This window comes from Lissotriton vulgaris, chromosome 8, assembly GCF_964263255.1.
Source record: "Lissotriton vulgaris chromosome 8, aLisVul1.2, whole genome shotgun sequence".
In the NCBI taxonomy this organism is placed as follows: Eukaryota; Metazoa; Chordata; class Amphibia; order Caudata; family Salamandridae; genus Lissotriton; species Lissotriton vulgaris.
The window spans coordinates 189,815,133-189,841,186 of NC_141696.1; the positions used below are offsets into that span (position 1 = coordinate 189,815,133).

The 26,054-nt window shown below is 43.9% G+C and overlaps 1 protein-coding gene across 1 annotated transcript in view; it reads right to left on the reverse strand.

Moving 5' to 3' along the window:
• LOC147696851 (disks large homolog 2-like) overlaps nt 1–26,054 on the reverse strand; it is a 734,055-nt gene that overhangs the window by 385,867 nt on the left and 322,134 nt on the right. The window contains exon 3 of the mRNA XM_086933917.1: nt 3,883–4,059. Within this exon, the coding sequence (XP_086790043.1) occupies nt 3,883–4,059 (177 nt within the window). The remainder of the gene's footprint in view (nt 1–3,882; nt 4,060–26,054) is intronic.

Here is a 26,054-nt window from a genome sequence, read left to right on the forward strand (position 1 = left end):
TCGCAGCCACAGACGACATCCGAACACTACTCGACAACGGGGAAACAGTTGCCCTCATCCTCCTGGACCTCTCTGCAGCGTTTGATACGGTCTGTCATAGCACCCTTGTACAACGCCTCAGTAACGTTGGGATACAAGGAAAAGCATTGGATTGGATCATCTCAGTCCTCGCCGGAAGAACCCAGAGAGTCCGCCTCCCCCCTTTCAGATCAGAGGCCACCGAAGTGATCTGTGGCGTACCACAAGGATCATCTCTCAGCCCCACCCTCTTCAACGTCTACATGAGCCCTCTCGCATCCATCGCACGCCAGCACAACCTCAACATCATCTCCTACACCGACGACACCCAGCTGATCCTCTCCCTCACCAAAGACCCAAACACCGCCAAAACCAACCTACACGAAGGGATGAAAGACATAGCCGAGTGGATGAAGAACAGCTGCTTAAAACTGAATACAGACAAGACGGAAGTCCTAATCCTAGGATCATCCCCCTCTGCATGGGACGACTCATGGTGGCCACCGGCCCTGGGCAGCGCACCCAAACCAACGGACCATGCTCGCAACCTGGGATTCATTCTAGACTCCTCCCTCTCGATGACCAGACAAGTCCACGCCATCTCATCATCATGCTTTAACATCTTACGCATGCTTCGAAAGATCTTCCGATGGATACCACCGAAACAAGAAAGACGGTCCCCCAAGCACTTGTCACAAGCCGACTGGACTACGGAAACACCCTCTACGCGGGAACCACAGCCAAATTACAGAAAAAACTCCAACGTATTCAGAACGCCTCCGCCCGACTCATCCTAGACATACCCCGCCACAATCACATATCCGGTCACCTGAGAGACCTTCACTGGCTCCCCGACAACAAGAGAATAACGTTCCGTCTACTCACCCACGCACACAAAGCCCTCTACGACCTAGGACCCAGATACCTCAACATGCGCCTGACCTTTTACACCCCCACCCGCCAACTACGATCGTCCAATCAAGCCCTCGCCACAATTCCACTCATCCGAAGAGCCACCATGGGAGGAAGATCATTCTCCTACTTAGCGGCCAAAACCTGGAATTCTCTCCCCACCCACCTCCGCCTTACACAGAACCACCTCTCCTTCAGAAAACAACGAAAAACTTGGCTATTTGATAAGTAGCGAACCCCCCCCCCCCAAGCGCCTTGAGACCCTCTGGGTGAGTAGTGCGCTATACAAATTTTTGACTTGACTACTTTTCTAATTTGATTTGGGATTTTTCTTGAGTTGTGTTATCACTGTTAGTGCACTATATAAATATACTACACATTGCCTCTAAGTTACACCTGAGTGCTTTTGTGCCAAGCTACGAGAGGGTTAAGCACAGGTTAAGTGAGTGACTTTTGTGGCTCTCCCTTACAAGGATTGTGGTTGTTGCATGAGTGGTTTTTTTTTCAACCCTCTCAAGCAGAAACCCAATTTCTTGCATATGCACTCTTAATTTACTGCTCTAGACCAACGTTTGAACTTTTGTAAATAGGTTAATGCTTGGGCAAGTGCATAGTACTCCCTTTTACAGGAGTACATCAGTCATAACTCTGAAACAGTTTTTTGTATAAAAAAGTCTAACAGTTCATCTTGAAAGTAAATGGTTCTTATCACACTGGATGTGAAAACTGTAGAGACGTCTCTGCCACCATTTTGGGCTCACAGGTCTTAAAGAGGTGTAGAGCTGGGGCAGTGTTTCATTTACCACCCTAGACAGTGGTAAGTAGGTGCTTGTCAAAAGAGCTTTAAAAGCATGTATTGCATTTGTCTGGATTTGAAAAATAATTTGTTGACGTATGCAAAAGGAGTTGCAGTATACGGCATAACATGTACTTGCCTTCATGAATACATCTGGAAATCAACTTAGTGAAAATGGCTACAATCGCCAAATGTCATAATATTTGACAATCCCAAGTCCTTCCAAGAAAAAAAATGGATCTATATAGAAAGAATTGAAAAGTGCACCAGAGATTTGTGTAATCCAGGACAATGGCAAAATTGCACAGTTAAAAAATGTATACATCCTAGGAAATCTAGGATGTGCTGATTCCATCTAACATCAGTAGGTCTCCTTGACCACTATACCAAGGAACAGATGCACACCGTGTCAACATCCTATTCGGAAGTGCCTATTTTAAATAAATTAAATAGCAAGCATTATGCCACCTAATTTTCTAAAAAACATCTTGATAAAACCACAGTAGTCCATATTTGTGACTTTTATGATGGTTAGAGTAGCAGGGTGGCATTTTTACCTATTTCCATTTTTTTGGGTAAGGCACTGCAAACAGATGAAGCCACCTCAGAGTGCTTTTCCTTGGATGATCTCATTCTGGATTGTTCAAAATGATTGTGTATGTCAATTATGTATTCAAGGTCCTGGTTCCATCAGGACCAGTGAACTCTACCGTGTCTTGGCTGTCCTTAAGTATCAGTATATCCTTCATTGAACTCATGGTCCACAAAGATATCCATAGCCAAGATAAAAAGGATACCAGTTGTGATTCACCAGCGCCTTCAAAAAAGACTTGATTGACAACAAAGTTTGGGCTTAATATACGATAACATGCAAATGTATCTTTCTGCTTCTATGGACCGTGGAGATTAACATTCATGAATGGAGGAAAACAAAAGGACTACACGTACGCTATATTGCTGCTTCCTTTTTGTTAAATAAGCCACTCGAGGACCGAATGTGGCCTCACCAAGTCAATTTGTGAAGGAGGAGAATGCTAGCCTTGGTGCATCCCAACTAATAGCTCTAATACAGTTCTAGTCGGGAAGATCGAGTAGGGATTTTGATTTACGAGAATATTGCATCCAAAATATCAATGACCAGGATATTGAAAAAGTGAGTATATATAAGTAAGTCAAGTTTTACCATTGTTAACCCCACAGCTACATACCTTGAAGATTTATATATTGTCAAGCTACATTTAGGTGGAGTTAAGAATGGTAAACATATACCTACATTCAAAAACATACTTAAGCACCAAGTTAGCAACAGCCCTGTTCTAAAAAGCACACAATATATCTATATATATAAAAACAAAAGTATGTCTGTTTGTCCTTTATGTATTACTACACCATTCATCCGATCGCCATGAAACTTTGGGAAGTTGTTGAGTACACTCTCGTGAAGGTTTCTGGCAACAAAAAAAAAAAAAAAAAAATTGTTGAAACTTGTTGAGTACACTCCCGCGAAGGTTTCTGGCTTAAATTCTTTTTTAAAAAATAAGAAAAATGTGTTAAATATTGGCCCCCCGGCCCCCCAGGACCCTCATAATCTTTCCAATACTAAACGTTTACAGTTTACGGTGCAACTCGCTTTTGCAATCATCATCAACAAAGCACAAGGACAATCGCTGCAAGTGTGTGGAATAGATTTGGAGAATCCGTGCTTCTCACATGGACAACTGTATGTGGCCAGCTCACGCGTCGGAAAACCTTCTGATTTATTCGTGTACGCACCAGACGGAAAAACAAAAAATACCGTGTATCCACAAGCACCCGAATAAATAAACAGAATTAAAACAACACTTTAAAATGTTTTCCATATTAAAATGAATAAGTTTCAATAAAAATGACACAATGTAAATTGAATTTTATCATAACAAGTTTCCTTAAATTTCCTTACTTCTGAGATCGCAACAACACGCGACGGGTAAGCTAGTTTCAAATAAAAGATATTTACTATAATCAAAAGTTGATTTGACATCTTAAGTGGTAAACACAATATTTGGTAATCCTAAGGTATTGACAGTCTCCATAAGATATCAGTTTGGGAGATCATTGTTTATTTAATGCCAATTCGGACATTTATTTATAGCAGTTGAGTAGCAAACCAGGATTACCTCCTTTTGCTGGGTATGACCCCCATCTCTTCACTGTCTCCCTCCTCCATCGCTCTTCTCGCTTGCCACCATTCATCATCAGACGCATTGATGACATGAAGGATGTCTCCATACTTGAAACTCAGCCCTTGGCTCGGCAGACCACTGTCTTTGCTCTTGTCGTAATCAAACATTGCTCTGTCAATATGAAAGACAAAATACAATTTATTGTCAGAACCATTGAAAGTGCAAATGCATTTGAAGATGCTTCTGTTTGCCAAAACATTGTTATCTCTCCTCTCTGCAACAATTTTTATATCAATGATATAGCTGGTCATCAATTAACATGTTAGAAATAAACATCTTAAGGCCAACAAAATCCTCTGAGACAATTACAATATAAAATATTATTTGAATGCCTTGCAACTTATAGGAAGAGGTGTGTGCTGCAGCTAGGGCGACTCACTCCAGAATCTGGGGAGCACGGTTCGATCCCCGGCACCGGCGGCAGATTAGCCCAGCACCATGTGACTCTGGGCAATAGCTTGCTTAATTTTCCAGACAGCCCCCAGCGCCTAGAGACCCTTACGGGTGATTGTGCGCTTTACAAATGTGGATTATTATTATTATTCTGTTTGCATGGCTGTAGCACCCACATTGATAGGACTGGAGTTAGAGTGGCATATCTTCCATGGTAAGGTTAACATGGGTCCAGGCCGTGGCCAAGTCACTGTAATATTGTGTAACAGTATATTGTGGCATTCATCCCACTATGGACTGCGACCAGGGGCTCAGTTACAGAAGGAATGCCTATGATTAATTTTACAAGACAGACTTCTGGATCTTGTTGAACACTTTTCAGTACAGAGCTTTGCCCAATTGCCTTTTATTTTATATTATTTTAGTCTAACTTCCTGTGTTTGTTTAGTTCTGGCATGTTAATGTGCATCCATTTTGTAGTGCTAGGACTTCTTTGTAGACAAGCAAAAAAAAGGTCTCAAGAAGCCTGTGGAAACCCTCACAGCTAGCTGGAGAGAGCTCAAGTGCTATGGAGGTGATTATGAGGGGGGAGAAAAATCCTTGGTAGATTGGGACTTAGTCCCATTTCAAAGGTAGAAAAATCTGTCCTAATGTGGCCCAGTACCCTCGTTGTCACCCTCTATTGGGGAATAATTTTGGAATAGAAAAGTGGTTTGGCAATTCCTTCAGCTGAACCAAATGTCAGCTTACCTTTTAATAACCTTTTCACATTCTAGTAGAGAAACAGGTAGACTATTCATTCTTAAGTGAAATCTATAATGCATTCATAATATACGAGTGACTGAAATTCCAAGTGAAGTTATTTCATCCTGCGCTTGTACTGGTTCATATGCATTCAAAGCTGACCACATCACACTCATATGAACAGTCTTTATTCTTGAAATATTCTCAATGACACTAGACTTCAATACTATTTTGTTGAGGTATACATTTTTTATACTAGCTTGTACATGTTTGTTATGGAGGTATTCTAGCGTATCTAGTGTGTTCTCAAAACAATAACCTGGGAACTTGAGTATCTTTCTCTCCCAATTTAGTCATTGCTGTCAGCATTCGCTGACACTGACATTAGGGGCCCGATGTAGGTAGGCAAATACCGGTCGGTAACGGCCGAAATTCGGTAATTTCGGCCGTTACCGGCCGGTATTTGGAAAATGAGATGTAGGTGGGCATTTTACTGATTCAGTAATTTACTGAATCGTTATTTTAAGGAATCGGTAAATTACCGATTTCTTAAAATACCGATTCGGTAAATTACCGATTTTGTTATGTAGGGAGCATTCAAATGAGTGCATTTCCCCTTTTAGGATTCGTTATTTAGCACCAACTACAAGCTGGTGGTATATAATGAAAACCTTGGAAAAAGCATTTTTTTTGCTTTTCCAACAGTGCCATGTTGCAGACATACATGCCCTTAGGGCATGTATGTATGCAACATGTGCACCCATACATAATTGAGGGGTGCAACAGGGTGTCAAAGTGACACCCTGCCACCCTTCAATGTTTCCCCCTTTTACCGAATTGGTAAATACCGATTCGGTAATTGACATTCACTCCTATGGGCCTCCCATAGGAATGAATGGCAATTACCGAATCGGTATTTACCGATTCGGTAATTACTGAAACTTACCGATTCGGTAATTTTTTCAGTAAAAGTACCTACATTCCATTTGCCTGTTAATAAATACCGAATCGGTAAGATTTGGTATTTAAGAATCGGTAATCTGGGATTACCTACATCGGGCCCTAGGTGTCTAAATTGATATTGATTAAACTTCTAAAGCGCTCGAATGCCAATGGCGTCTTGGCGCTAATACCAAAGCATTGTCTAATGATTAGTTTTAGAACTAAGGCCTGCTGAATGCAGATTATCAAATTGGGTCAGAAAATAGCCTGGTTTTAAGCTCCTTCCTAAATCTGAGCAGAGTAGCCTGGCTTCTGAGATGTTCAGTTAGATCTTCCACAGTTGACCTGTAGAATGGATGAAATTCCTGCTACCCCTCTTCTCTCTTTTGATTTTGTGGATGATTACTGTCCTGGAATTCGTTGATCGTAGCGCAATTTAAAGCGTAAATTACTTGACAAAAGATGGCTGATGTGTATGAAAGTAACTTTTTGGTTTCCCTGCCTTTTTAATGGCCATCCAGCTGCACCAGCCATGTGGTACTAAGTGATAGAAAAGGACATGCAATAATCAAAAGCAATCATTCCTACTCTTTAAATCTGTCAACACCGCACACATCAAATTAGGCATCTCAGGCTACCACTGCAATGTACTAGGGCCCAGATTTACTAAGACCGTACATTGACATTGTGTCATGCAAGGTGACGCAAATAGTGGTTAATTTGTAAAATATAAAGTGCCAGGGCACTCCTCAGGAGGCAGCGCTAACAGGAAAAATGTGCTAGTGCAAACTGCCTCCCAACTAGAGCCCCAGCACTTATTATTCTTGAGAGGACTTGGCCTAATGGCTAGAGCTGCTGATTTTGGAGCTGCGGAACCGGGTTCCAGTCTCAGCGTGGCTTAACATCCTCTGATTCTGGGGGAAAATCATGTGACTTCCAAGTGAATGTGTCCTTAACTGGTGCTATAAGCGCCGGTGCTGAGGAATAGGTGCCGGTGCTGAGCACTGGAAAGCACTAGCTCAAATTAAGCACCGGATGCAAGGCAATGCAAGGGCTTAAGTAATATTTACTAAGCCACACAAGCCACCTTCCATGGCTTAGTTAATCGCTCCATTGCATTATTCTATATTGGGAAGACATTCCATAGGAAAAGTGTGAGCGCTCCCAATTTGACATCCATGGATTCTGGCACCTTACCAGATTTACTAAGGATAGTAAACCTAGTTATGTGTCAAAATGCTGCGCCATCCCAACAGAGGCATAACATGGAGAAATATGTTTATTTCTCCATCTTATTTCCTCTTTCTACCAGTGCTGCAATATGCAGCACACGTAGAAAGATGAAAATGACTCTGAGGATTGTTTTTGTGCAGGAAGAGTCCCCTTTGTGCACAAAAACAATCCTGCCTGTTTGGAGGCACCCTTCCACCATGGTGCACAGGTGCCTGTGTTGGGGCTAAGCAGCAGTCAGTGCTTAGTAAATATGGTGAATTCCTGCTCTCTCCATTTGCCGCGATGCAGCAAGTTGTCTCGCTGCGTTGCGTTAAATGCTAGTAAATCTGGGCCTAGGTTTGTGTCAGGTCTTAAGAAAATGGCCCTACCTTGAGTGGGTCTCCCCTCTTCCCCAAAATAGTCCCCTTGTTTCTTCTTTACATAATCCTTGACATCAGCGGCAAAACAAAACTTGAGGGGCCACTCCTGCAAGGGACATGAAGGGGCCCCATACTCCGGACCCAGTCAGGAGCTCTCAGGCCTGGGACCGCTGCCCGTGCACAGGTCCATTGGGCGCCCCCTAGAGCTCAGGCAACCCTCCACCCGCCGCATCGCGCGGGCTGCAAGGGCTAATGTTACGCCACTGCTGTGCATGCGACAAGAACATGGGCGACAATGTGTATGATTAGGCAGTGGAGGCACACAGTTGATGGAAACATGGAAACTTAGGATGGTAGATGTTGTAATAAGTAATAACATCCTTTGAAAAGCCCTATACAATAAAAACATGAGTCACTGTTGGTACAGTAAGTACTGACACACATGTCAGACAAGGAAGGCAAATCCAGCATTACCGCTGCTAATAAGGAACCGCTGTGTTAAGGCGCCTAATGGTTTACTGTGTATTCTGTGAGGAGCATGACTTATATTTAAAAGATAATTACCTGACACACATACCTCCTTGTCACACAACCTATTTTGCAATGATAGCATCTATGAAGAAATGACTCAGGGAACAGGCTTTATTTAATTGGATTTTTGAGGTTTCTCGCACAGAACAAAGCAATCATCAACCTGTTCGTGCTCTGGGTCTCCTTGGTGACCCCCTGACTGCATCTTTAGTATATTTTCATTAAAAAACTGAGAAAAGCCATTTACACATAGGAAAGGCCTTTGCTTCGGAGCAATCATTGTCTGGGTGCAGGGCTCTTCTTAATGCGACACTAGCGCGCATTCTTGTCACCAGCACATTGTGTTACATGAGTGGAGAGGTTTGTTGCAGCTCCTGATACTGCCCCCAATACTCCACTTGTCCTGAGAATAGTGCCACATCTTTCACATGCAAACAGGGAATATGGCATGGCACTGATCTAGCCCGCCATATCATCCATGTGGCTAATTACTCCAAGCCAAAGTGAGGCCCAGATACACAAAACATGTTCCATGATCCATGCAGATAGGGAAAATTGGCCCATTCTGCACATGCAAAGTATCAAAAAGGGAATTTGTGTGTGTGCACAAAGTGTGATACACTGCTTCCAAACCTAGCATGCCCAGGGTGCACTATCAAAGCAGTGGTGTCATCCAAAATTCAAACAACAAAAGACAACCATCCTTTTCTTTTTCTAGTCTTTCCATCTAAGTCCGTTGTTCTTCTGGTGTCAAGGAAAGTTCTTAGCCTTTCTCATCTGTAGGCCCTTGTAGGAATACAGTGTGGATGGCTCTTATTTTGAGCAGTGTCGGTAATTGAAAACCATTTTTTCTAAATTTGGAAGGATAAGAAATAGAGAGGTACATATCTATGATAAAAAAAACAACACAGTAGCACCGTGTTTCCTTTCGTTCTGCTAAAGAAAATGTATAATATGGAGTTGACCAGGGTGCAAAATGGACACATATCTGATGAGAAACAACACAGTGGCACCATGTTCAAAGGGGATCTTTAATCACATCTTCAAAGGGGGTCTTTAGTAACAATAGCTCCATATAATATACTGTTAGTAAACAGGCATGTCATTGGTCTAGAAAGATCAAATTTTCGCTAAAGTAGGAAGGCCTTTTATTGGACAGTCCAGCAGCTGCCTCTTTAGGATTTTATTTATTAAAAACCAAAATGACTTTCTTTTGATTTTTGATTCAGTGTTTTGAAGTGTATTCATATTTTTATGTTATGTAAAATCATTTTTTGTCCTTCATCTTAAAACATGTTTGAATTGGATGTGAATTATTTTTTTTCAGTTCAAATGTAGTTTATTGACAATCATATAAGTCATTTATACAAATTAAAGGTAACTATTCAAAGAGAATGTACACAGTAAAATAGATAAAATATATATTCCAAAGGAAATAAACTGCAGAAAGAACCAGCTTTAATGAAATATACAACAAGTGTTGATGTATGGTAACCAAAATGATGATAGAATGTTTGTTATTAGAAATTAGATAAAGCAACAAAGGGAACTCATGGAGGTTTAGTGACTTCCTGTTGAAAGGGGGTTTGAGGCAGAGAGCGGAGAGCACAAGTATAAAAAAATGAGGTGACTGGATCCCACAGCTGTTTTCTTTTTGGGGCCAAAGCGAGTGGGTAAACAAACGTTGTGTCTAGCCTGTGGTTGTAACATATAGCGTACCACCAAGGCTGATACGAGAGTTTAGTGAGATCCTTCCAAGCCTTAGTAATCTGTTGAAAAGCTACTGCAATAAGTAGGTCAATTATTTTTATGCTAAAAGTACAGTGATCCCCGGTAACGGCAGACTAAGTGGTCTCGGATCTACTCTCATATACCAGACGCTCGACTACTGCAAGCCGGAATAGGGGAAACGCACTTGTTACTTGTATGACTCATGACCGAATGTGGTAACTTCTTGTTAATACTGTTCTATGTTATAAAATATAAAACCAGACCTACATAAATTCGCATTCGGAACGCGAACTGTATACACACATTGATTCACAACGCCGCTGTACCCCCAGGTTGTCGGCACATGGCTGTGTAATCCAGATAATACTGCATACATGAGAAAATGGTGCGGCCGGCCCCAGGGTTTGTAGGCCAGAAGCTGTGTAATTTTAATGATAAAATAAAGGTCTTTAAAAAAAAAAAAGAAAAAAAGTACAGTGATCCCAAATGGGGGAGATGCTACCTAGAAATATATGAGATATATGAAAAGGGTGTGTAGTGGAGAAGATATTATTAATTTTAGACCACACCTTAACCCAAAACGTGTGAACCGTAGTGCAATTGAAAAGCATGTGTAACAAATCCGCATGAGGTGTAGAGCAGGTCCAACATGTATGTGGCAGGTCAGAGTAACATTTACTAAGAGTAAGTGGGGAAAGTAAGAGTCGATTATAAATGAAAAACAAAGTCTGAGTAGTATTTGCAGCCCTGGAGGATTTCCGTAACCTTATCCACAACTTGTCCCAAATCTCAATAGACCATGAGAGACCTATGTCCACTTCCCATGCTTCTTCGACTTTAGTCTTTGTACGTGGTGATGCTGGTGCGTGTAACAGAGAGTAAATCTTAGACGCCCTAGTACCTCTAGTATTTAGAGTGCTTAATTGACATGTGATAGGAGACTCCAGAGGTGACGTGGAAGGCAACCTAGTGTGTGATTCATATGCTGATTGAAGTGCTTGTGTTAATTTGAGATACCTAGCACGAAAAGAAGAAGGGAGATGCAAAGATGCAGCGGCTTCCGAAAAAGGAATAATACGAGATTGCTGAAATAATTGATGTGCCCATATGAGACCCCGACTTCTCCAAGACTTCCCAAAAAATTGTTTATTATTTATTAAAATCGATGAGTTATGCCATATAGGTTGTTCAAAGAAGGAGGAAATTAATGGGGATGGCAGGATTTTAGAAGTGTATTTGAGAATCGGATTAGAAATAGATTGCGGTGGACGAGAAAAAGAAAGGTGCTCCAGAAAAGAGAAGGGAGAAATATATGCCAATTCTAGCGATGTCCACAAGGGAGAGAATGCGGAAGGATCGTCAATCCATTTCGATGCTTGCTTTAATAGAAAGGATTTGTGATAAAGAGAAAAATTCGGAAAATGTACCCCACCCTCTGCTTTCGGACGCGTTAATTTAGATATTGACATGCAAGCCTTTTTGCGCCCCCATAGGAACGAAGATAAGATGGAGTTAATTTTCTTAAAATAAAATAAAGGGATAGAGAACGGAATATTGGAAATTGTGAATAAAACCAATGGGGAAAGCATCATTTTGATAGTATACAACCTACCCCACCAAGATAAATATAAAGGGTGCCACTTTGTAGTAAGGTCCGTCAATTTTTTTAAGCAGTCTTCCATACAACGTGTAACCGTACCTGAGAGAGTAGGAGTAAAGTGAAGACCCAAATATTTGATACAATTAGGACTCCATGTGAAACCCGAAGTAGTGAAATCCGACTTAAAAGTAAATTTAGTCAAGGGTAAAATCTCGAACTTATCCTTATTTAATTTGTAGCCGGAGACAGAGGCAAATGATTTGACTTCATTCAAAAAGGCAGGTAACAAAGTCGTGGGCTCAGACAAGAATAATAGAACATCATCAGCGTAAGCTGCCATTTTAATTGTGGACTGCTGGAACGTAAAACCCTTTATGGCAATCTTTTGGCGAATGCGCAGTAGGAAGGGTTCTAAGGCGAGATTAAATAAGAAAGGCGAAAGAGGACATCCCTGACGAACCCCTCTTCCAAGGGAGAAATAAGAAGAAACACCACCATTCGCCACAATAGCTGCTCTGGGTTGTGAGTATAAGAGAGAGATGAGGGTAGAGATTTTGGGGCCAAAGCCGAACCACTTCAACGTTTGGAAAAGATACGACCACTAGACTCTATCAAAAGCCTTTTCCGCGTCTAAAGCTATTGCAGCGAGAGAGTGAGAAGAGTGTGAAGTCTTAGACAGAATATCGAAGAATAATCTAGTGTTATCTGAGAGCAGTCTACCTTTGACGAAACCAGACTGTTCCTTCCCCAATAAATCTGGTAAAAAGGATTCTAAATGGAGAGCCAAAGTTTTAGAAAAAATCTTGTAGTAATTATTAACTAGGGAAATGGGTCTATAGTTTTTGCAGTGTTGTGGGTCTTTGCCTGGTTTGGGAAGAATACAAATGAGAGCGTCGGAGAAGGAGCCTGAGGAAGAACCGGAATCTAGGAAAGTGGAAAGAAGTGTACGTAGTTTTGGGATAAGTAATGTCGAGAAATGGAGAAAAAATTCCACTGTGAAACCGTCTGGACCCGGGGCCTTATCTTTTTTGAGAGATTTCAAAGCACCATGAAGATCTGTCTGAGTTATGTCTGATTCTAATGGAGAGAGGTCAGGAGGGGTAACGAAAGGCGGCTCAATGTCAGAAAAGTACTGACATATATCCTGGGTCGTGAAAGTTGCTTCGGAAGAATATAGTATTTTGTAAAATTGAAGAAATTCTTTTAAAATGTCATCATCCTTATGTCTCAAAACAGAATCTTGACCATAAATATTATCTATATTAGTCCTATTCTTGACTTTCAAATAATTTGCCAAAAGTTTAGGAAGTGAATTATTTAAATACACATAATATTAATGGAAGGGACAGATAATTTGTAGATTTCCCTCCTTATTATGGAAGAAGCACTCCCAGATTTGTTTGGGAAAGTGAAATCTCGCTCTGCACTAGACTCGGCCCCTCCTCATATTCTCTCACAAGAGAGCCAAGAAATCTTGCCTATAATCAGGAAATTACTAAACATCTCGATTTCCACAGGCATAGTTCCACAGAAATGGAAATGTGGTGGTCAAGCCTCTGATGAAAAAAAAAACGAATCTTGACCCTGTTTGTCCAGGGAACTTTAAACCTAAATCTATGTTGCCAGTGTTTGGGAAAATTCTAGAGAAACACATCAACCAGCATCTCTCTAAGAATATAGAGGACAACCGGCTTCCGTATGACGGCCACAGTGGGATTTCGTTCCTAGCATGGCACAGAGTCGGGGCTACTAGTAGTCACTGAAGAGGTCAAACAAATCCTAGACAAGGGAGGAGCTGGAGCCATCATCCTCCTCGACCTGAGTGCAGCATTCAACACGGTCAATTACCAGACGTTGGCACTCAGGTTGAGGGAAATTGGTATTGGAGATACTGCTCTAGAATGGCTTTTGTCATTTCGAACAGAAAGATCATTTAAGATCTGGGAACCCCCCTGTTACTCGGAGACTGTCCCTCTGAAGTGCAGGGTCCCGCAGGACTCTGCGCTCAGCCCTACACTTTTTAATATCTATATTAGTCCACTGACCTCTATTGTCAAGGAATTCGGAGTGTCCATTGTTTCCTGTGCTGATGATACTCAGCTTGTCATATCACTCACTCCAAATGAGGGCTATCAGCTTCAGTCAGGTCATGCCTTGAGAGACTGGCCCAAGGGAGGGAAGCTGCTCATTAAAACTAAATGGAGACTAGACTGAACTGATGGTGCTGGGAAATAACCCACCCCCTGAGACAGTGCTGGGTTGGCCAAACAGTCTAGGTACGCTACCCATTCCGTCTCCCTCTGTAAAAAGTTTGGAAATGTGGCTGGACAGTTCTCTGTCGATGGGAGTCCAAGCCAAAAAACTGACCAGTTCCTGCTTTGCCATATTAGGGACTCTGAGGAAAATTCTGGAACTACTTCCCATCCCTTGCAGACGAGTGGTAGTCCAGGCACTCCTGGACTACTGTGACTCTTTATACCTCAGCTCCCCAAAAGCAGTCCAAACATTTTTACAAATGCTGCAGAATGATGTGGCCAGAACCACCTATAAGATACCTAAAAGTTCCTCAACCAGGAGAGACATGACCTCATTACACAGGCTCCCAGTGGACCATAGAATTACATTTAAAGCACTCTGTCTGACTCGCAGGGCAATAAATGATTACATCATCAACAGCATATGGGTTGGCAACTACATGAATTCACAATGTGGATCAGACTTGTTTGTGTGATCTGTCTCCGAGTAGTAATTCTGCATCAAAATTCAGCCTCAACATTTGGATACATTTTCACTTTCCAGTTAATAAACTTTGATTTTCTAAATCCACTTGAATTTTAATGCGAAAGAAGTTTTGCAAAAAAAGTAAAAGGTTTTCAACCTTTTCAAGTGAACACTGATCAAATAGTTTTAAATAAATGTATAAAGTTAGACAATTAAAAACAAACCGGGAGTCTTTGTTAAAAAGTAGTAATTAATAAAAACACAGTTTTCAAGTTGAGGACAAGCTCAGGTGGAATTTGAGCACTGTTTTTGTGGTGAGTCAATGAGAGCAGTATAACATTTTATGAGATGACTCGAAATTTAGTACCCTATGAGGTACTCAACACACTCTTGCACTTCTCATAACCTTGTGTGGCATAAAACAGGCCCTGTTACCCAAAATACACAGTGTACCTTTTCTAGCATCCCTTCGATGCGCTGTTCTAAATTTTCACGGTCTCTCCCATGAATTTATTGTGGTAAATCATACCTGAGTGTATGGATTCAGAGTGTGAGGGTGGTCTGTGGAGGAGTCACAGATGTCACGTGAGCTGTGACTGAGATCCAACCAGGGCAGGACTGGCCATATTGGGCATCGGGTATTTCCCTTGGAGGTTGGAAGGGTGGGGCTGGTTTTGCAGCAGTGGGGAGTGGTTTTGATCCTGGGGCCAGTTTAGGAGCATTGCTGCAATATCGGCCTCCAGTAACAAAAGCAGCAGAAATTCACACTTACACCAGCCCCTTCTCCTCCCCAGGGGGCCGGTCCAACAAAATTGCCAGGGCTGCTCTGGGATTCCAGTCCAGCCCTGGATCCAACAGTGTAAGAGCTCACCTGGTTTCAGTGATGAGTCCTCAGTTCGCTTTTGGCAACCAGGGCCGGACTGGGAACCACAACCGGCCCTGGCAAAGTGCTCGTCCGCCCCCCCCTCCCCCCCTCCCCACTCGGGGGTGGTGGGGGGGTTGAGGTGCCGCCGAGCTCTTTGCCGGGGCCGGTTTTTGGCCGATTTTGATATAGTGACGATTTTGCAGCTAAAACGGCCCTGTAACAAAAACGGCCTCCAGGTGCTCAAAACCGGCCCCGACCCGTGCGATGCACCGGGGGATTGCTCGGTGCCCGCTATGGCCAGTCGGGCCCTGTTGACAACTTTAAACATGTGACAAGTTCTTCTTCGAAGAAAATGTTGAGTTACATGAAGAGGATCTAGCCAAACAACATTACATGTAAGAAGCAAAAAATGTGTAAATTAAGGTAGTTAAAAAATAACACATTTAAAATAAAACTGGCACCAACAATTGAAAAATATCAAATGTAGAGAGTAAAGGTTTTAAAGAAAACAAAAACAAAAAAAAGCATCCAAGGAACGCACTGAAAAGAGTTGTTCAATGTTCGTTTTTATCACAGAGAAAATGCAAAGCAAGATGATAAAATATTAAAGTCTTCTCGTGCTGTTACCCAGGCTCTAGTCACTCGCAACATCTGAACAACGAGTATTAAGTGAGGAATTCCAGGAAGCCTGACTAGAAAGATTCATTTTACTTTTTGCTTAATACTTGGATCCAGTTTTCGATGTATCATGAAATTGGTATCAGGTATGATCATTACAAGTTTCACAAAATATTTTCGAGGGGTTGGGCTAACTGTTGTATTTGATGTAGTGTCATTACGCAAAATAACAGCAAACGTTTGGGGGATTACATTGAAGTTCGTGAGAAGTGCAACCCAGCACTTTGTGCTATTGTCTTAGAGCAAGAAGAAAAGTGTGCTAACTGCAACAGAGCCTGGTAGCTACTCTCGCTCACTAAATTTGTTGTTCCTGCGCTCCTGCTGTAGGACTCTTTGGCCAAATCACTCATAATTACGTGAGCAGGCATAATCCCATAATGTTTAGTTTTTTCCATGAAAAGAGTAACGCAAATATACTGAAATTACTCTGGCATAATTAACATTTCACTCAGGGCTAATACTTTATCAATTATAAAGTTCTTCATGTAAAATAAAAAAATATTAACAGGCTCCCTGATCCTCAAAACATTGGTTTCATTCCTTTTCTGATTTTTGGTTCAGCTTCTTTTAGATACAGCCTATGGAGCAAGGTATGGTCCATGAACACTAAGCACTGCACCATGGAAAATGAGTGGAATTCAAAACTGGTAGAATGTCATCACATTTACATGAGTGCAGTGAAAAGGTCTGCTTTCATATCAGAACATTTGTTGAGCAGATCGCTTCTGAACAGTCTCCCTATTCTCCTAGGTCCCACATCTGGCAGCATTGAGCAATGAGCAGAGACAATTATATTTGCACCTCAATTTGCTAAGCAGGGTGTTTTTTAACACAGCTGTTCTTAACGTTTTGACTTCTGTGGGCCAACAATGAATCATATAAATCATTACTGGAATCTGCCCCCCTACATCCCCCCCCACGAGTCATTATTGGAAGCTGGGGACCCCCGGCCTAAGGAATTTCTCTGATTTGAACCTCTAAACAATACACAAAAAATACCAAAACAAATATATACCAAACAAATGCTCAAATATTGAAATATTTTGTTTGACTCACAATCAAATATATAAAAGTTTTTCAGATTTACAATTTTGCTTTTTGATTTGTGTATACGTTATTAATTCTATTCATTAATTTTAATATGACTTAATTCTGTAAAAAAAAAAGTCGCAGACCCCCTGAGTAAGCTTCGTGGACTCTCAGGGGTCCTAGGACCACGGGTTAAAAACCACTGTTTTAACATGTAAAAACAAAACATATGGAAGCCCAGACCATCCATAATTTATCTTTAGACAACTGCACATATTGTGTTAAGTAAAACTACACTTTTCTTTTAATGGTAAACTTTAGCTCATAAGGGGGGAGCACCGTCTGCTGATCATGGACTGCTGGAACACTGGTCAGTGAGAATTTACAGAGTTTTTTTATAGGTGTGCTTCTGATGCTTGATTGGAAGAACTCTGTGATGAGTTAAATGAAACAAACCAGTATTGCCTAGCAACCGCTCCTGTACTGTGATGAAGTATAAATGGAACAGGGACGTCCAATCAGTGATAGTGTGCCTTAGTAATGATTTGAACGGATTTGTCTGAAAAAATGATTTCCATTTATTTCACAAGTCATATTTTTGCAAGGGTTTTCTTACTAAGACTGTCCTCAGATTTGTGGCTGTCTTCAGCCATAAAACAAGCAATGTCAAAGCAAATAGTTTGGGCTTTTGTTTAATGCAAGCACGTAGCAACGGATAACACCGTTTCACACATGAAAATGAAGCATATGCACAACTTTATGTAGATAGAGCAACGCATCCACAGATATGAATTCACACACAGAAAACATGCTTTTTAAAATGTGTTTTTGTCAGCAGAGCGAAAGACATGACACCATTATAATAAAGTTGATCGTCAGGAATGAAAAAATTGACAATGTACACTGATACACATTCTCATTCAATTGCCAACTGAAACTCATGAAGAATAAATAGTCATACCAATTAATCAACATACTTTAAAAGACACAGCAGGATCCCGCAAACCCATACAATCATTCAAAACTACCTCATAATTTAGCTGTCAAACCCAGAAAATAATTTTCTCCTAAAGTGCTAAAGTGCTTTAAATTCAAACTGCCTCTTGTTAGGCATGGTTACAATCACAATTTACATTAAAGGGCAATGAGTTGAGGGAATCTAAATTCATTTTGTTGTTTTCCAATACAAGAAAGGCTTCCAAACAGTTCTAATTTTTTTGGGGGGGGAAACAACATTAAAGTACAATTGCACCTTCCCTCAAATATAGGACCATAAAGTAAAATGTGCATAATTACCAACAGTGTTAACAGTATTAAACGATCAAGATGGCCCAAAAAATAACAATTTTAATCGCTTGTTCCAACCATGTACACCTAACAACTACGAGCACAAATATAGACCCACACTGCAATCTCAGATATTACAGAAGCAGTCACTCTGGATACAAGTAGCCACAATTAAATGGACAAAGGGAAGGAGAGGGAGATTGCAAACATGGATGCTGGCAACCAAGTGCCAACAGCCCTTTAAATAATGGCCTATCCTTAGAGAAGTCACCACTACACGATGATAGATTTTTTTAATCGCCATGATCATAAAGCGACTGAAGTTTAAACAATAAAATAGTGTGTGGCAGAAGGCTGGATAACCTCAGAGTTACTGTGCCTGCCTCTCAGCAACAGATACTTCTTACCACTATAGATTATAATTTCCTCCCAAAAGATTTCTAAGTGGTGGATGGCAAGTCAGAGCATGGCATGGAGCTAACTGATGGGTGGGTGGCAAATCCTGCAGTGCCTTGAGAATGAAAAAGCTATGGGTGACAAATCTTGCAGTGTCCTGAGAATTACTAAGTAGTTGGTGGCAAAGGCGAACATGTATTGATGCTTGCCATGTGATGGATGTAAAATATTACCATGAGCTAATCATAAGGAAAAGATGATGGCAGATGTATGCAGTAGTCTAGGATGTTCGAGTGTTATGGCAGATATCTGGGAGATACAAAGACAAAAATGACTAGAGGTGTCACACATGACAAGGGGAAACCTGACAGCTTTGCAAATGGGAGATGGACTTGAAATACAGAAAAATACATTTTCTCATTATGTTGTTGCCAATGTTTCACTTCCTCTCAATTTTTTGCATCCAGTGGAGTTGCGTGCCTTGAGAAAGGTTGCAAAAATATATATTAGGGAAAACAGATTGAAAATGTAAACATGCACACATAGGGCTTTATTCACAAAGTCTCCTCTATGAGTAGGTGTGACTTATTCTTGTTGTATTCCTGGCTTACCCATGAACTTCAGGACTAAAACAGGAGTGCTCCTGCCATACTCCTTGCTTATTCCTGGAAAGCAGGAGTACTGCAAGAACAAGTGACAACAAAAGCTTAGCAAAAGGGGTCTGTATTATTTGAATGTTTCCCTTATCCGAGCCATTTTCTCGTGTTTAATTTATGTGTCATAGAATAGTTCTCATGAAACAAATCTTTATGCTGGGCCATCGTTTAAAACTGCTGCATCACTATGAAAATCGCTTGTTAGATTTGTCTAGTAATGGAATTGCTATTCATGTAGAAAACAAAGTACAACAAATTCATGCATTCGAATGGCTGTCATCAAAAAGGAACCTGGTTCCTACCAGCACCACACAATGGAAAATAATAGATAACACATGAGTAATAAGTTACAGAGGTTAAGCTCCATTGACTCCTCACCTTACCTCTCTTCCTCATTCCCATTCTTATAATGTAAGGAGGATAGGGCTCTAGACCGTCCATTTTGTAGGACATTATTTTTGTATAGGCCCCACAAAGAGGTACACTAGCCATGACACTGCGTGTTTGTTTTGTGGCTGCATGTCCATACATTCTGTGAATCTCTTTTGGTTCTCCAGCTGCCTCTGTGCTCTGCCTGCAGGCATCATGGCTGGAGCTTTGTTCCTCAACTTGAGGGGTAAGAGCTGGGTTCAGGTTAGGGGATGGAGTGAACCTGGTCCTGAAGACTTACCCTCACATACCCTCAGGGTTTGCTGGACTTGGTGTCAGGGCCTGCAAGTTCCTTGCTGTATGACAGAAGGAGGCCAACAGCACTCTCCATCCCCACTAGGAGCCATGAAGTGCCAGCAGAGCACCGAAACGGCTGATAATTCTCTGATTGCCCAATACTCTGGACAGCACTGTAGATCTCATGAGAACTGAAGGAGTGGTATGTACAATGTTGTCTTTCCTCTTTCTCACAATTCGTTGGCTTTCTCGAAATCAGGCAGACTTCCAAAGCCTGAGCCAACACACATGCATGCCTAAGAAGTGGGAACTGCTGCATTCTGTTCAACCCAGCAGTGGTTAGTGGATTCATCTGTGTCACACTAACAATGAATATATGATGTTACAACGCAAACATTTACAACGCATGCTTTTACAACACGGTTTTTACATCACAACTACCATTATATCGCATAATTTTATAATGCATGCCATTATAACGCATATTTTAAAACTACCATTACAAGGCATTCCAGACAAAGGCATAATACTTTTAGGGTAACAGTAGGGTAAGTGGTGGATAGTGTAGGAGTAAAAAGTACTATTCCCACACCAGTGAGTGCAATAGTAGGGTAAGTGTTGGATAGTGTAGGGGCAAAAATTACTATTCCAACTCCAGTGAGTGCAACAGTAGGGAAAGTGTTGGCTAGTGTAGGGGTAAAAATTACTATTCCCATCTACCCCAAAACCCACATCCAGCCTAAAACAAAAAAACCCACCATTACTTACCTTATAATGCATTGTAACGGCATGCAATGCAATAGTATGTGTTGTAATGGCATGTAATGTAAAGGCAGTTGCGTTGTAACAACTGCTTTGTAAAAGCAGTGCGATGTAATGACTGCGTTCTAATGGATGTTTACCCTAACAACACAGACATCCAGGACACCACCATGCCCAACCATCCATCCACTGTTGCTTCATTAAGTAGTAGTTTATTGGTGACTGGAAATATTTACACCTCAATGGTCACCACCATTGCCCACGCCTTCTCAGGGGCATGAGGCACTTTAACTGCAAGGATAACTAAAATAAGCCGCTTGGAAAATATGATAATTCCCAGTGCTATTACAACACGTCTGCAACCACCCACTATTAAAGCTTCTACCTTGCATTAGCCTGTTTGCGTAGTAATAAACAGCATGATGCCATGTTTCACAGCCATCACCATTTGGTCAGTGCTGGGAAAAAGTGCTGAAGAAATTTCAGAATTAGCTATCACCAATGTGCAGCTGAATTGTGGGGGATCAAGGCATGGTTTTATTTATCGCATCAGCAGAACCTGCTGAAGAATCCAATAGTTAGCACTCCTCCGCTCAGGACCATTTAGCTCAGTGATACCCACTGACTAACCAGCTGGGGCAGCAGAAACTGTGCTGAAGCTGAAACAGAGCCCAGACGCCACTAAGTTCCTAATCAGACGCTGGGCAAGGATTAAGCACAGGAATACAGGAATTATCTCCAAGGGTCCTTGATGCATTATAGGCTCAAGGGACCTTAAGGGACATGTAGAGAGGTTTCAAGACAGTGGGAGGAAGGAGGAAGGCAGGAGCCAGGTATAATGGCGCTCAAAAAGAAGATCTCTCATTGCTCAGCAGCAGATAACGACGAAAAGGAACCCCTAACGTCAACACAAACAAGGGTCAGAAAGCACTGCCCTGTCACTCACATTAGAGAAATTTGCCCCAACAAGGGCTCATCAGACTCTATTTTCAAACACCCAGCAGTCAAGAAACGACCTCAGACCGCTCTCTGGAGGGGGCAAACTGTGATCTTAAATATAAATCTTCACGGGCAGGATTGAGTCAGAGTATGGATGATTCCCCTTTTACAAGTAATCTCACTCAAAAGCGCAGATTACGATCATGCCTAGGAGAGTGGGGAGTGCCTGATCAGGCCATACCCAGGGGGAAGCAAGGAACAAATGAAAATAACATCATCATCACTCCCCAACAAAGGGAACATGCAGCATAGACCGGAAAGAACGCACTAAACACGGCGTGCACAAGAGAGGTACTAAACAAAGAAAATGAATCCCATGTGATTAAGGAGCAAATTCATTGGCAAAGTGAGCTTTGCCATGAAGACACAAACCAGGAGTCAATGCTATCTACACCAAGGTCCGCCTCTTTGGCAATTGGTCAAACTTGCAAGATATGGAGATAAAAATCGAAAGAACTCTGGAACTCACCCCAACATTTGTTGTGAAGACAGAAGAGACAAAGGAACCGCATACAGAGACTCGCCAAATCAGCGACAAGGAAGATCTTTACCGGACAGCCATAAGAGAAGCACTGAATACACTAGCCAGGGCCTTGCTATGGTAGTCAACAAAAATACCTTCTGCAATCAACTGCGCAGTGCCTTGTGAACCATAGCAAGAGGATGTAAATAATGGAAGCAAACATTCTCAGAAATCTGGTAACAAAATCTTGCTCATGTTCATGTGAAGCAATTATTGATAAGTGGGCTATGCTCCCTGAGATACTAGCGAACGATAGTACAGATATCTAAGGGCAAGGCTAAGCATTGACAGTGACTAGAAAATCCATCAGTCAAACATCAGCGAGTGACCTCCCATTAGCCTCAAATGGCAAAGTGGGCCTTCCCCAAAGCCCAGAAATAAAAGAAACAAAGGAAGGGCAAAAAGGTAATACCATCCGGGATTCCTAGAGACACAGCTTGAAGTACTAATTATCCAATCGGAGCCTAAAACAGGCGAAGGAGAAGAGTCCACAAAGAATAGCCATGGTGCAAAAGAAACCACAGGATTCGTCCTGCCAGAAGCTCTCTTATCCAGGAGAGCCAAGAAGAAGCTGAGAAAACAGCAAAAAAAGGTAAAAAGTCAAAAGAAGATCAATATTAGCACCCAACTTGAACAGTTGCATATTAGAAAAGTGCAATAATGTAAGGCCACTGTACCCAATATTTAATGTCAAGCACAGGACTAAAGTAGGAAAAACTAAAGCAGGAAAGCCCCAATGGACCGAGGGCTTACCACCCCACCCACAGAAAGTTTCAAGCACCTCATGCATTCATAAGGCCAAAGTCAGACCCTGGACCCAAAGAAGAACCAGCGAAAAGCCCTGAGAAGGTAAACACTAGTACAGAGCTGCAAAAAAAAACAACCAAAACCTGAGCCGCAGAGTAATCAAGAAGGACGCAACACACTCTCTCAGGTGGAACAACAGACAAAGGAATGCCTAGCAAGCACACTGGGAATGGTAACTGGCTGACAGCAGCATGGAAATATTCAAAGAGCTCCATTAAACCCAGGCTCCCAAGTCAGCACACAAGCCTAGGGCCATAGCATTGCAGAAGTATTAACCTTCAAGGAAACGCCTCAAATTTACGAGGTAGTGCTCAACCCAAGATATCACATCAAGGACCCCTATGATATATTGAACAGTACTAACATTCTCTGAATATTTAAATATATTGACCGCTGCGCCTCTCACCAGGCCGGGTCACCCCCTTGCTCCTCCTGCCGCCTCCTGCTCCTGCCAGCCAGCCTTGCTCCTGCCAGCCAGCCTTGCCGCCTTTTTCCGCCGCCGCCGCCCCCCTGGCCCCCCGAACGGCCCAGCCACAGCAGAGCCGCCCGCTCGCCAGTTTCCCGCCGCAGCTCGCCACAGGCCACGCCCACCACCGGCCCATTGGCCAAGCCGCTCCCGCCGCCCAGCTGACCCGCCCTCCCGTCCCCCTTCTTATGACGCCCCCAGAGCGACCGCGCAGCGGACGCGCGCAGCGGGAGCACCGACTGAGCGCCGAAGGTGCGCCAAAGGTAAGCCCGTCTGCGCCCGTCCGCGCCTGGACTGCGCCCAGCGCCAGGACCCCTGGCCCCCGCAGACCCCAGCCCACCCGCCGGACGTACGACGCCGCCACCCTCAACGCACTCAACGCCGGCCGAATCCCGGGATGCTACCGAGCCACCCCGAGACGCACCCACGGACCCTTCTGCTGCCACTCCTGCAAGTTCACCTGCATCCGGACCTGCACTACTCCAGCACCGACCAAGACCAAGACGAGCAACAGCAGCAGCCACCTGAAATGCATCCTGCTCAACACCCGCTCCGTCCACAGACACGCCGTCGAGCTCTGGAACCTGCTCGACACAACTTCACCAGACGTCGCCTTCCTCACGGAAACTTGGATGAACGCCTCTTCAGCGCCCGACATCGCCATCGCCATCCCAGACGGCTACAAGATCATCCGAAGGGACCGCATCAACCAGACCGGAGGAGGCATCGCCATCATCCACAGGAACACCATCCGCATCACGACCAACACCGACGACACCCTCGCACCCGCCGAGCACCTGCACTTCCAGGTCCACATCAACCCCAAGACCACCCTCAGAGGCACCCTCATCTACAGACCCCCGGGCCCACGCACACAATTCAGCGAAGACATCGCCGACTTCATCAGCCCGCACGCCCTCCTCTCCGCTGACTACATCCTCCTCGGGGACCTCAACTTCCACCTGGAGAACAGCAACGACCGCAACACCACCACCCTGCTGGACAACCTCGCCAACCTCGGTCTCAAGCAGCTGGTGACCACCCCCACCCACTACGCCGGACACACACTCGACCCCGTCTTCTCATCCAGCAAGGACATCGCCTTCAGCCACACCACCGGACTCCACTGGACGGACCACAGCTGCGTCCACTTCAGCTTCAGAAGGACCACGATCCACCACCACCAGCAACAGGTTGCACGCAGAAGCTGGAACAAGATCACAGCCGACCAGCTCGCGACCTCCCTGAGCATGAACCCTCCCACCAGCGCAACAAACCCAAGCCAGGCGGCCACCAACCTCGCGAAGTGGATCAGCAACTGCGCAGACGACCTCGCCCCTCTGAAGACCCCGCCTAGCAGACCCGGTAGCAAGAAAGCCCCATGGTTCACCGACGAACTCAAGAGCTCCAAGAAGAACTGCCGAGCCCTCGAGAGAACCTGGCGCAGAGACCCAACACCGGACAACATGACTGCCCTCAAGCTCGCCACCCGAAAACACCACCAACTCATCCACGCCACCAAGAAAACCGCATTCAAGGAACGACTGGACAACAACGCACACAACAGCAAGGAACTCTTCAACATCGTTAAGGAGCTCTCCAACCCCAACGCCGGAAACAACGACATCACCCCTTCGCAAGACCTCTGCAACTCCCTCGCCTCCTACTTCCACAACAAGATCGCGGACATACACAACAGCTTCAGCACTTAACCGACGCACGCCACGACCGAACCACCGCCCCCCACCACCACCCTCCGCGCCTGGACCCCGATCAGCACCGAAGACACCGTCCGCACGATGAACTCCATCCACTCCAGATCTCCTACCGACCCCTGCCCTCACCATGTCTTCAACAAGGCCGACGCTGTCATCGCACCCCACCTGCGGGACATCATCAACACCTCCTTCGACATCGCTACCTTCCCGGAGAGCTGGAAGCATGCCGAACTCAGTGCTCTACTAAAGAAACCATCAGCCGACCCCACCGACCTCAAGAACTACCGCCCCATCTCGCTACTCCCGTTTCCTGCAAAAGTCATCGAGAAGACCGTCAACAAGCAGCTGGCCGCCTTCCTCGAGACGAACGGATCGCTCGACCTCTCGCAGTCTGGCTTCCGGGCCAACCACAGCACCGAGACCGCCCTGATCGCAGCCACCGATGACATCCGAGCACTGCTTGACAACGGAGAAACATCAGCCCTCATCCTCCTAGACCTCTCCGCGGCCTTCGACACTGTCTGCCACCGTACACTAGTGCAGCGACTCAGCAACGTCGGAATCCAGGAGAAGGCACTGGAGTGGATCATCTCCTTCCTCGCCGGAAGGACACAGAGAGTCCGCCTCCCCCCGTTCACATCTGAAGCCACCGAAGTCATCTGCGGCGTCCCTCAAGGCTCCTCGCTCAGTCCTACCCTCTTCAACGTCTACATGAGCCCCCTCGCAGACATCGCACGCCAGCACAACCTCAACATCATCTCCTACGCCGACGACACCCAGCTGATTCTCTCCCTCACCAATGACCCAGCCACCGCCAGAGCCAACCTTCACGAAGGGATGAAAGAGGTAGCCGAATGGATGAAGAACAGCCGCCTGAAACTGAACTCGGACAAGACGGAAGTCCTCATCCTGGGATCCTCACCCTCTGCCTGGGATGACTCCTGGTGGCCCCCCGCCCTAGGCAGCGCACCCAAACCAACAGACCACGCACGCAACCTGG